Here is a 13,782-nt window from a genome sequence, read left to right on the forward strand (position 1 = left end):
TAAATCTAGCCAAGGAGGTGAAAGACTTACACAAGGAAAACTATAAAACACTGATGAAGAAAATTAAAGAAGTCTTTAAAAAATGAAAAGATATCCCATGCTCCTGGACTGGAAGAATCAATATTGTTAAAATGGTCATACTGCCCAAGGCAATCTACAGATTTAATGCAATCCCTATCCAATTACCCAGGATATATTTCACAGAACTAGAACAAATCATAATAAAATTTATATGGAACCACAAAAGACCTAGAATTGCCAAAACATTACTGAAGAAAAAGAGAGGCTGGAGGAATAACTCTCCCAGACTTCAGACAATACTATATAGCTACTGTCATCAAGACAGCATGGTATTGGTACAAAAACAGACATATGGACCAATGGAATAGAATAGAGAGCCCAGAATGAACCCATAAACTTTTGGTCAACTCATTTTCGACAAAGGAGGCAAGAATATACAAATGGAATAAAGACAGTCTCTTCAGCAAATGGTGTTGGGAAAACTGGACAGCAGCATGTAAATCAATAAGCTAGAACACTCCCTTACACCATACACAAAAATCAACTCAAAATGGATCAAAGACTTAAACATAAGACAAGATACAATAAACCTCCTAGAAGAAAATATAGGCAAAACATTATCTCACATACATCTCAAAAATGTTCTCCTAGGGCAGTCTTCCCAAGCAATAGAAATAAAAGCAAGAATAAATAAATGGGACCTAATGAAACTTACAAGCTTCTGCACAGCAAAGGAAACCATAAGTAAAACAAAATGACAACCTATGGAATGCGAGAAAATTTTTGCAAATGAAACCGACAAAGGCTTGATCTCCAGAATATATAAGCAGCTCATATGACTTAATAAGAAAAAAACAAACAACTCAATCCAAAAATGGGCAAAAGCTTAAACAAGCAATTCTCTAAGGAAGAAATACAAATGATCAATAGGCACATGAAAAAATGCTCAATATCACTAATTATCAGAGAAATACAAATCAAAACTACAATGAGGTATCACCTCACATCAGTCAGAATGGCCATCATTCAAAAGTCCACAAATGACAAATGCTGGAGAGGCTGTGGAGAAAAGGGAACCCTCCTACACTGCTATGGGAATGCAGTTTGGTACAGCCACTGTGGAAAACAGTATGGAGATTCCTCAAAAGACCAGGAATAGACTTATCATATGACCCAAGAATCCTGCTCCTGGGCATATATCCAGAAGGAACCCTACTTCAAAATGACACCTGCACCCCAATGTTCATAGCAGCACTATTTACAATAGCCAAGACATGGAAACAGCCTAAATGTCCATCAACAGATGACTGGATAAAGAAGAGGTGGTGTATTTATACAATGGAATACTATTCAGCCATAAAAACCGACAACATAACGCCATTTGCAGCAACATGGATGTTCCTGGAAAATGTCATTCTAAGTGAATTAAACCAGAAAAAGAAAGAAAAATACCACATAAGATTGCTCATACGTGGAATCTAAAACAAAAACAAAAACAAAACATAAATACAAAACAGAAACAGACTCATAGATGTAGAATACAAACTTGTGGTTGCCAAAGGGGAGAGGGGTGGGAAGGGACAGACTGGGATTTCAAAATCAGAATAGATAAACAAGATTATACTGTATAGCACAGGGAAATATATACAAGATTTTGTGGTAGCTCACAGCAAAATAAATGTGACAATGAATGTATGTATGTTCATGTATAACTGAAAAATTGTGCTCTACGCTGGAATTTGACACAACATTGTAAAATGACTATAACTCAATTTAAAAAGTTGAAAAAAAGTCTAGTCTATGCCTTATTAATGATATACTTCTTCTATCATAATTCCAGTCCCATTCTTCAATTCCCACCACCTTCCCAGACCACTGCAGTCCACAGCAATCTTTCCATCCCTTCTCCTCCAAACCAGGATTCCCTGATCAACCCATTCTTTGGACCCGTAAACATGGGTTATCTCTTGCTATCTCAGGGACTGCCCTGGGTGTTTTTCAGCTTTCGTGTCAATCACTTTCTGGTAATCTGTTAGTTTCTCAGCATGAGGGCACAGAGTTATTTATCTCTGTAGCCTCATGCTTAGCATAAAGGCTGACCAGAGCAGGTACTCAGCAAAGGTGGAAAGGAGAGAAAAAGGGAAGAAGAAAGGAAAGTTTTGGTAGGAAAGAGGAGGTACAATATAAAGTGCATGTGGAAGACAAATACCAGTCTCTGAGATCAAGAAGAGTATGGCCAGCTGTCCTGTACAGCTCCTACAAGAGCTCGCAGAATCCTTGCACCCTGTGAACAGAGCCAGGGCAGAAAGGCCACGGAGGTATTATGAAAGCAGATGTGGCTGGCTAGGGGAACAGAGCTAACCCAGGGAAGCTGGCTAGGACCTGGGGAGCCAGAGGGTGGCACAATTCCCAGCCTAAATGCTGCAAATAGATTTTAGCAAAATGAGGTCAACTGTTAACGCAATCAGGCCTGAGGCAAGGGAGGAGGGTGTAAACAAACGAGATGCTGACAGTGAACAGAGTCAGAGTAATGGTGAGAATTTTCTAGGTGCCAGTTAGCCCTGAGAAAGTGAGCCTCCAATCATTATCACTTTCTGGAATCCCCTCTCCCAATTTATTCTCTGCACCTCTCTGCTGCCCATAGTACCCTGTGCCTGGCAGATACAGATACTCCACCTCTTACTGCCAGAGTATGCATTAGGAATTTCTTTTGTCACTTACACAGCCTTCTGTGCTGAGGTGTCTGTTTAACCTGTGAAAGCTATTCCTTGGCCCTCCTCCCTTCTGGTTGTAGCCCCCAAAATGCCTCAGCTATCTACAGACACTCCAGAGGTAGCAGTTCTCCCCACAACCAAGCTGGACCAGATTCTTCTCCCCTCTCCCCAAGTCCTGTCACTCTGAAGAGGCCCAGCCTCCTTCTGTGTAACTTCTAGCTTTCCTCTCCTGGCACCTACTCCTTGCTGGGCCTTACGCTGAGTGCTGATGACAGATGGACAAAGCGGCTTCATCCCTCAAAGAGTTCCCAGGTTAAAGAATAACAGACAGGGGAACAGGTTGTTACAAAGAAAGCAGGTACAAAGGGCTGTGGGTCCCCAGAGGAAAGTGAGAGGGAAGGGTTGAGCAAGCCTGGGAAGAGGCTGGAAAGGCAACCTAGAGAAGGCTGGAAGGGTGATTTGGAACACAGCGAAAAGGAGAAAGAGAAAGGACAGGGCTGACAGAGACCAGAGCCAGCTTTGCCAGACAGGCAGCCACTCCTGCTCACTGAGGACTTTTCCCTATTACCTGAGCCACTGAGGAAGACAAGATGTAGTTTTGTCCTTTTCTCTTCACAAGTCCCCCCAACCCAAATAATTACTGTGCAGGCTTCTCTCTGCACTCTTCTCGATGCTCCTGCTAAGAACAAAGGGCACACCAGCCCCTAGCCCGAGATTAGCTACAGTAGGCATACACTAAAAGCCCACATACCTACCATTTATTTAGGGGAAATTGGGACATAGAGAACCTTAGGAGTGTGTCCAAGGTCACAAAGTAGTGATAAAGCCAGTCTGTTTGATTTCAAAAGCTACAACGCTGTATATCTTGTTTCCTCTATCAGAAATAAAGGGTGGGATAACATAGTAGAAAAGAGCACTGAAATAATAAGTTAAAGACCTGGTGTGAGTCATGGCTCTGCTATTTAAAAGCTGAATGACCTCTAAAAACTCACCTCATCGCCTGAGCCTCAATTTCTCCCTCAGTGAATCATCTGCCGTCGTAATGAGACATCAGCTTAGTCCTCAAACTGAACACTGCCTTGGACCTCTGTGTCTCAGAGCACACCTAACACCTGACTACCAGCACTGTCAGGAGAGCCCCAGATGGGCCTGCCAGCCTAGAGCCAACTCTGCAGGTAGAAAAGACAGGAAAGCATCTGTGCTACTCCATGGCCACATGGGGAGGACTGAGCTGTCAGAAAGTGGTCTCTGAGGCAGCCCTGTGCTGAGTCAATCTGATCCCTTTCCCCCCTTCCCAAGCTCTGAGGCTGCTCTGGGCAGATGGGTCCTGCTCACTCAGCAGATCCGCCTAGCTACTGCAAACAAACCTTTGATTTGAGATTTCTCAAGTCTTAGACCAGTGGCAGGATTTTCATTAAAACTGGGCAAGGTAGCCTTGATGGCTGGCAGCTGAAACCAGCTCAGGTTCTCTAGAGTGTTTATTTGATGCCTATGGTGAGGTCTGAGAACCTCAGCCTTAAGAACTCACCTTAGGTGCAGAACATAGGTCAGAGCTGGCACAGGCCATCACTCCAGGTCCTGTGTGCATGTTGGACAGGGAACAGCACTGACTTAGGGATTTTAGTCTAGGCTCAAGTGGGAAAACAGAGCCTAGAGGGACACAGATTCTTTGCAGGTACCCACCAGGTATCACCCAACCCTTGTTGAAGTCTCCTGGCAAACAGCTTCCTAGTATTTTCCCCAGGTTCCAGCTAGGCAATTTTCAAATTTTTTCTTAAGAAGTATCAGCAGCAAAGTATAAAAACAATGTCTGTCATCTGGACAGCTGCTGGATTCCAAAATCTTTGCTCTCAAGAATACACCCAGCTCTTTCTGAGTCCTTGAATGAGAGAGCCAATAAGAGCCATAATGACCAAGTCCATTTTACAGATAAGGAAACCTAAATCTAGGCAGGAGAGCTAAATTGCCAAAGGTCATTTGATAAGGCAAGGGCCAAACACAGAATTCCTGAATTCCTACAGGGTGCAGATAGTAGGAAGAAAGAACAGAACTCCTGCCTTTTGCACAGGACCCTTATCAACACTTACTCCAAAATCATGGAATGTCACAGCTGAAATGAACCATAAGGATTCTTTAGTTCAATTTCATGATACAATTCAAACATATCGGAGAAAAGTGACCTACACAATGTCACACAGTGAGTCACAATTTTGAAAAGAGACCAAGGTGTTTTCCTAAATTTTACAAGAAGTTCTCCAAATGGAAATCCAGGAGTTATAAAAAATCAAATAAAAAATGATGATGATGATGATGATGATGATGGTGGTGGTGGTGGTGGTGGTGGTGGTGGTGGTGATGGAGATATGATTCACATGCCCTAAAATTCACTCTTTTAAAATGTACAGTTCAGTGGTTTTAGCATATTGACAAGGTTGTGCAAACAACAGCACACTTAATTTTAGAACATTATCATTACCCCTCAAAGAAGTCCCATACTCATTAGCAGTTACTTCTCACTTCTCACTCCCTTCAGCTCCTGCCAGCCACCAATCTGCATTCTGTCTCCATGGATTTATCTATTCTGGACATTTCATATAAATGGAAACATAAAATATGTGTCCTCTCTTGTGTCTGACTTCTTTCACTCAGCATAATGTTTTCCAGGTTCATCCATGTTGTAGCATGTATCAGAACTTCATTCCTTCAGTCGTTTTTATGACTGAATAATAGTCCACTGTATGTGTATACCACAACTTATTTACCCTTTCATCCATTGATGAACATATGGATTGCTTCCACCTTTTGGCTATTGTTAAGTAAAGCTGCTAAGAACACATATATATACGTATACATGTACTTCAGAACCTGTTTTCAATTCTTTGGGTACATTCCTAGGCATGGAATTGCTAGGTCATATGATAAATATGTTTAACTTTTTGAGGAACAACCAGACTATTTTCGACAGCAGCTGAACTTTTTTACATTAGCACTAGAAATCTACAAATATTCTAATTTCTACGTACCCCTGCCAACACTTACTTTTGTTTTTTGTTTCTTTGTTCTTGTTTTTATCGTAGCTATCCTAGTGAGTGTGAAGCATCTTCTTAGTCGTAGTACTTCTGTTCTGCCTATCTCAGAAATAGAGTTTTCTGCTGACCTCTGACCTCCTGTAGGATAGGTCACATGAACCTATAGGCTATAAGAAATGAGTCTAGGGGAAGATACTTCTGTCCTGGTATCAGTCAAACCTGCTTCACTAGGGCCCCTCTTACTGGCTCTGATCTCCTGGACCCAGTACCATGTACACAGAGTTCTGGTTCCTATCCTCTCCAGCCCTAGCTGATTTTTCCATATAGAATCCTTGCCTACTTTAACCTGCAGTCTCTAATGCACCTTTTCAGATACAGTAAATCCTATTTTGATATAGAACACATAACAGGCAGGTAATATATCTCAGAAGACTAAAGGGACATTTTCGGGCTGCCAAAGACCTCTCCTTCCTGGAGGGTGACAGAGGAGAGCCTTTGCAAAATTAGCCTAGCTTTGACTGCTGGGTTTGATTCTCATGGTATAAGTGTTCTTGCTGGTGTATACAAAGAGATGGGGGTAAGTTGTTAATGGGGAGAGTTTAGTAAGGCTACTTCCCATCTTCCAAGACTCAGCTCAAGAATGATCCTCTCCATAAAGCTTCTTAGCCTTCAGTTGAAAACTCCTCCCTACTTTGTGCTCCCACTTGAAATCTGGAATGACTTACATGACAGTTATACCACTGTGTTTACTGACCATTTACTTGATTTGTTAACATGCCAATCTCCATTTAGATGGAACTTCTTGAGATCAAGGACCTTGTCATTTACACTGGTACACAGTAGGTGCTCAATAAATGTTAGGGGATAAATGAAAGGCCATTGCTCAGTATAGAGGGTGGACCTCACATAAAGAGTGGAGCCATTCATTGTGTCATTTATTCAAAACTTATAAATGAATGGTAGGAAAAAAAAGTGTCCTAGGACTAAAAAAAAGGCAACAAAGGAGATGGAAACAGTCTTCTCCCATTTTGCTCTGCTTCGCACTTTTAAAAGATTAGACCTTCTGGAAAATGCAAAACTATGGAGAAGTAAAAGAAGATCAGTGATTGCCAGAGGTTGGTGGTGAGAAAGAATAAATAGGTGGATCACAGAGGATCTTTAGGGCAGTAAAACCATTTTGTATGACACCACAGAGGTAGATACATATTATTATATGTTTGTCCAACCCTATAGACCACAAAACACCAAGAGCCAACCTTAATGTAAACTATGGACTCCAGGCGATAGTGATGAGTCAACGTAAGTTCGTCAGTTGTAACAAAGGTACCACTGCAGTGGGGGATACTGATAATGGGGGAGGCTATGTGTGTATGGGGGCAGGAGGTATATGGAAAATCTCTCATTTTTGATGTGAACCTAAAGCTACTCTGAAAAATAAGCCAATTAAAAATTTTAAAACCAAAAAAAAGTACAGACCCATCCACCTCTATTGAGATATCAGCTTGGGCACCTATCAGGCCAAATGCACGGACAGGGAAATGTTATACTACCCCTGACCCTGCCTGCCAGCTGCTTTTCTGGACTGGTGCTTGGCTCTATAGCATTCTGCCACTGGCATCCTCAGCTGGTGTCGACAGCTCCCAAGGGGCAGGGGGTAGGCCCTAAGAGACTGTTTGGTCAAGGATAATTTTCTAAGAAATCTTACTACTTGTTCCCCCTGAGTTCACTTAGAATAAAAAAGATGTCAGGGTTGGCCATTCCCACCTTGCACATTTTCAGGAGTTGAAGCACCTAATTCTCCCAACTATCCCTTGGCTGAAGAAACCATCTTTCCTTAGGCCTAAATGTGTCTCTGTTGCTTCAGTGAAAGACTGTTCAGTTGTGTTTGGTTGTCTGAGGACACAAGATGTTCAGCAATCAGTTCATACCCTCTGCATGTCCACAGTGAGAGTGGGAACAGCTAAATGGAGTTCAGCCCCTTATGCGTTACTTGCTCTCCCTGAGCATCCCGTTCATATTTTAGCATTTATATTCTTGCTCAGGTTGTTCCCTCTACCTAAGAATGCCCTGTCCTGCCACCTCCACAGAATAAAGTTCTATCCATCTTTAAAGACAGAGGTCACATGCCACCTCTTCTGTAGGATGCTTTCTCTATCCCTCCCCTGGACCTCAGACACATTGCGTACCTCTCTCGAACATTCATGTTATCTCTTTAGGGCAGAATATGATTTAGCCAGGTCTTCCTACAGAGTCCAGCATAGCACTGGCACAAAGTAAAGATTTTCTTTATGTATTTAATGAATGGATGTTGACATCTAGCTGGACTAAAATGTTGACCACTTCATATCTGAAAGCAGGAGTGCCTAGAAGACCCAGGATCTCAGCCCAGCCACTCAAACAGTCTTGTGTTCCATGCACATCAGCAGCCCTTCTCTCCACAGGACTCACAGAGAGGAGGCCCAAAGAGCACTGTGTCCAGGGCCTTCAGCTGCAGCTTCTGCCGATGGCTCCGGTCTGTCATCTTCAGCACAGTCCCTGTCATGGTAGTGTTGGTTACAGCAAGCCTGTTGGGGCAAAGAGTAGGGGCTCAGTTCCCTGCCAGCAAAGCCAGGAAGGCTTCTGGTAGGATTACCCACCTCCTCCAGGAACATTTCCATGACTTCTAGCTCCTCATGATTGCTCCCCTCTGCACTCTGGTACACAGAGTCTATACCAGTGGATCTCAACAAGGAGTAAGGAGGACACATAACATTTACCAAGAATTTGTTCACCCTTCTCCCCATCTCCTGAGTATCCTACCCTCTAAGGATTATACATCTGTGATCATTCCTACACCCAGCTGTAAATTTTCTGTTAGTGCTTCTCTTTGCAGGGATTATCCACTATATATATATATAGTGGATAATCCCTGCAAAGAGATATATGTGTATATATATATATACATATATATATATAGTGGATAATCCCTGCCCCCATACTCCTACCACTTGTAAATGCATTCTCCTGTCCAGCCCAAGTCAAAATGTCATGCCACATGACCCAGTGATTCTGAGGCCCTCTGGATTATCCTAATCCTAACTCAGTGTCATTAAATATAAATACAAATTTGTCTGTAACAAACATTGCATTAGTCTTGTTATCTTGTATTCCAGTAACAGTAATTCACTCCCAATGAGATTACTATAAATTTGTATGTCTTTCAACCATACTGTTAATGATAGCTTAGTAAGAGAGGACCTGTACAATAGGAGGGGAAATGATGTAGGAAAAACAAGACTTTGTTTCTCTTCTGCTGGAACATAGTGGGTATAGGAGGAGAGGCGTATAACACAAGAAAGGTTGAAAAACCACTGGTCTGGGCCCCACCAATGAGTATTAGCTACTATACTACTCCATCAGATTAGTGCTCTTCTCTGATTCACAGTTTTGTTCTTCTAGGTAGAAAAGAAGCTTCTGACATCAGTGTGTGATTTATACTCCTGCCCTGGCCTGCAGGATCAACTACTTCCTTCTCTAGTCCTGGGAATCAATCAAGCCCACCTACAAGGGAGGCAGTGAGACACTGTGATGGGGGTGGGGGTGGGGGGGTGGTCAGGAGATGGAGCTTCCGGTCCCAGCTCTATCGATGACTCACTTGTCTGACCGTAAGCTGCTTGGTCTCTTCACTGCGGCCCCATTTCCTTCTGTGTAAACTTATGTAAAATCAGCTGCTTCCTACAAACCTGGGAGTTCTTAGGGCTTCTTTATAGAGTACTTCTTCCAGGTTTATTGGCCTTCATTTAACTGATCAAAATAATTATCATCTTTTCTACAGTCTATTTGTCAAAGAAACCTATGAACTTCTAAGCAATGAGAAATGAGAAAGGAGCTAACATTTAATAAGCAGCTGTGTATCTGTTCTGACACTTTACATACAATACCTCATTTAGTCCTCACACTTTAAGAACCCACTTTTATTATTAACTCCACTTTACAGATAAGAAAACTGAGATTTAGAGATAAGTAACTTGCCCAAAGTCACACAGCAAGTTAAGTAGCAAAGGCAGGAATCTAGCCAAATCTGCTAGACTCTTCCTGTTATATCATGCTGCCTCGTGACAGGCCTAGAAGCACCCCTATTCCATCCCACTGCCATGCTCTGAAGGCTCCACTCTTCCTGCTGTCACTAAGGTGCCACAGCCTGGCTTTCTCCACGCTTGTGCCCAGCCTGGCTGGGTCTGGTCCTGGATCTAATCCTAGTCACAAGAGGGCCAAATAAGCCCATTATCAAAGAACTAACTTCTTATCCTATGTCTTAGGGTTTTAAACCAAGCCATAGCCATTCCTCCAGAAGGAATGGGCCAGGGATCCACAAGCAATACTGTCATTTCCATGAGAAAGAAATCTAAATCCTGCAGCTTCCTGGTTAACCATCTGTTTAATTGTCTGTCTCCTCCAGTAAACATGGAGCTCCTCAAGGCTAATGTCAGCTCTAATGCATCTCTTTGTCCTCAGGGTCCAGGAGACAGCATGGCATGTGGTAGGTGCTTGGTAAAGTTTTATTAAATAGAACAAAACTGAGTATTCCCAGGAAGCCTATTTTCAACTAAATAGGGCAAGAGGAAGATGCAGTGAAAAAAGCAGGGCATTTAGAACCAGAAAGACCTGAGTTCAAATTCCAGTTCTGCCACTTACCAGCTTTGATAAATCATAAAATATTTGAAATTCAGTTTGCTCACCCAAAAGTTAGGGTAGTAATTTCTTCCTCCCAGAATTGTGAGCATCAACTGAAATAATATGCAGGAAAGTACTCTATAAAGGGATGAACAAACATTAAGATTACTACTCTCTCCAGAGTAGGGAGAAGCTGTGAAGAGGCTGCAGGCTGCAGAGGAGTGCACAGCCAGCTCATCTAGGACCTGGGCAGCAGTGCCCCATAGTTCTGTGGCTGGAGAATGCAGTGTGTGGTCATTCCAACAGCTTCACTTTCCCCTTTCCCCTTTGCTGATGCTCATAACCTACATAATAAGATGACAGATTATACATAATCAGCACTTACCAGACAGTAAGCCCTTTGAGGGCAAGGGCAGGTTGTTGTCATCTTTATCCCCAGCACCCAACACAAGTGCCTGGCACACAGCAGGTACCCAGTAAATATGGGTTGAATGAATAAGTAAATGGATTAATGACTGAATGACATGTGGCACTAGTTTGACATAACAAGAAGTCCAAGCAGTACTCCATCCCCTCCCCAAATCCACCCCAAGACCTAGCATATGTGCCTGTAAGGAAGGTAGAGTTAGGATACAACCACTGTTGGAAGAGTCATTCCAGAGAGGAGACTGGGGCCAATGGTAGCCAGCCCCTATCTCTGCACCATTTCTTTGCAGTAGATAAACTGTATATGGAGAATTTAGGGAAGGCTAAAAGAGCCCTGAGGCTCTTGAGCAATGAAAGAGGCAGCTGCTGGGGGTAAAGCAAAAGAAAAGAGAAACAACATAGCCTTTGAAGTCTATCCAAATATACGCTCAAATCACTGTTTTGCCTCTAGCTAGCCATGTGACCTTGGAAAAGTTACTTAGCCAGGTTCATCATCTATGTACAATAATACCTACCTTATAGGACTGATGTAAGAATTAAATGAGATACTGTATATAAACTGTTGAGATACTGTATATAAAGATACCGTATATAAATGGCAGCAACTAGTACTATTGCCAGGATTGATAGAAATATTAAACAAGAGAATAGATGAGAAGTACCCATTATGATTTATAGCAAGTGTGCAGTAGATGTGACAAGAAAAGTCTATAGATTCTGCCCTGAAAGGGATGAAACCTCACTTAACTGGCCAGAGCAACCTGAAGACAGGCGGATCCCAGCCCATTGCCCACACCCTCAGTGAGAGAATCCAGTCTCCTCCTGACCTCGGCATGGCATGGCCACTGAGCTGCAGCTTCCGAAAGGTCTCCTCATACTGAGGCAGCTCCACATATGTGATCAGCCACTGCACCACCTCATCCACGGTCCAGTTGTATACTGTGGGAAAAGACAAAGAAAGCCATGACTCCAGAATGCAAGCACTGCTTGCGCTTGCCGTCACAGTCACATTGACCTTAACATTTACCACATGTCTGTGTTTAACAGCTCTCTCTCCCATAGAATCCTGAGTATGAAAGGAGTATACACTGTACTTTTTGTTTGACCTATGGGGGATGGACTTGCTCTTCCACTATACTGGTGTCTGGGATTAAATAATCCTGAATTGTAATATAATAACAACAAAATAATACTAATAGAAGCCATCACCTATATAACATTTACTATATGACAGGTACTCTGCTAAGAACTTCACATGTATTAACTCAGTAACCTTCACAACCACCATATGAAGATCCCAACTTTATCCCTATTTTAGAGATGCAGAAACTAAGGCACAAAAAAGGTTATATAACTTTCCCAAATTTATCCAGCCAGGAATTGTAAAGCCAGTATTTGGACTGAAGCATTCTGGCTCTGTAGCCCTTGCTCTAGCCTTTATGTCATAAATGCATATGAATATAACTTTTAAAATTTATATAAATAAAGAATATATCTATCTATATCTATATCTCCTCCCTGACACTGCTGGAAGTCCTCATACAGAGGCAAATCTAAACCAAGAGATGGATCCAGATGAGATCTCTGAAGCTCGGAGTCTGATCATACCTGTAGATAGCCCCATTCATACATTTTCCAATTTTGTGCAAAAAGTAAATTTCCTCATTTGTGTATATCAAATTGAAGAGATTTTCTGCCACGACAGGAGCCAATTCTAACCAAAACAATTACTGAGTGATCATTTACAACATGACTAATCACATCATGACCAAACATGGGCCACTGTAGCTAATCATTTCCTCAGTACTATAAGGTTGTGATTTTCTTAAAATGGACGATCATAAAAATAATTGTTTTAAAATAATGTTAACTTAATATTTGTGTGGTGTTTAGCCACATAGATAACAAATTTATCTCCATACTTTGTCAAGAGTCAACAATAAAGGAATAGAAGTGGACTTAATACTCAAGGAATATGTTTGAGCCAAGTGAAGATCAAATGACATCATGATATATTATATAAATCAAAGTTTCATAATAGCTTGAATAGAGAAAAATGGTGGGAGGACTGAGTCATCAGGCAGCACCCAGTAATACAGGCATGTTGAACTTAAAGAGTCTCGGAGAAACTGAGTTTCAGCAAAAGATGTCATTTTACTAGATTTAAAGTTGCTTTTATTTAACATATCAATACGTTTTTGTTTGTATACAAATTTTATATCACAACTTAATCCTCATTTTAAATTTGTACACATTTAAATACCATTATAATAAAAACAATTTAAGTCAGCTTTGCAGGTCAAAGATAAATTATTTCCCTTAAAAGGAATTTGTACATTCCTCAGGTTTGAAAACTACTGCTGTTAGCAGCAAGAAGCCAAAAAAGTTTTGAAGCAGAATGAAATCGTGAGATTTATTACCCTCCTCTCAAAAAATCTGTATCTTTCCCCAAAACTGTCCTTCATCAGAATGCTGTCTAGTTTTCCTTTCACAGTCAGGAAACATTGAAGGCAGGGAGGGACTATGTCCTATTCATTTTTGCTCACATTATATACAGTGGCATCAGTAAGAATTTATTCAAAGAATACTACCCTAAATGAGGAGTTCCAGAAATGTTCTGAACGTGGGCCTCCGAAGAGTAACAACAATCTTCCTAGACAAATACAGAGCTCAGGTGGAGGTTAGCTTCTGAAATGCCTGTTCAAAAATTGGCATTCCTCTGTTAGGCATACCTCAGATCTTAGGATGTTTCTGTCACTCTCATATAAACTAGAGAAATTTGGAGGCTGGACCCTGTCCCTTCATCCACTTACCTCCCCTACAGTAGAGCCCAGCACATGGTACAAAGCAGACACTCAGAAAAGACATCCTGAATGAAACAAAGTTGAAGGCAAAAATGCTCTAATCTCTCAGTGTCCTCAAGAAGCTGCTGGAGCTCA

The 13,782-nt window shown here is 41.8% G+C and overlaps 1 protein-coding gene across 4 annotated transcripts in view; it reads right to left on the reverse strand.

Annotated features, from left to right (window-relative positions):
- The window catches only part of STIM1 (stromal interaction molecule 1), a 170,238-nt gene that overhangs the window by 27,116 nt on the left and 129,340 nt on the right, over positions 1–13,782 (reverse strand). For all 4 annotated transcript variants that reach the window (XM_006181647.3, XM_014556683.2, XM_006181648.2 and 1 more), the window contains exons 4-5: positions 11,671–11,782; positions 8,213–8,328 (exon numbers count right to left, since the gene is read on the reverse strand). In XM_006181647.3, the coding sequence (XP_006181709.1) occupies positions 8,213–8,328; positions 11,671–11,782 (228 nt within the window). The remainder of the gene's footprint in view (positions 1–8,212; positions 8,329–11,670; positions 11,783–13,782) is intronic.

Source organism: Camelus ferus, chromosome 10 (genome assembly GCF_009834535.1).
Source record: "Camelus ferus isolate YT-003-E chromosome 10, BCGSAC_Cfer_1.0, whole genome shotgun sequence".
Classification (NCBI taxonomy): Eukaryota; Metazoa; Chordata; class Mammalia; order Artiodactyla; family Camelidae; genus Camelus; species Camelus ferus.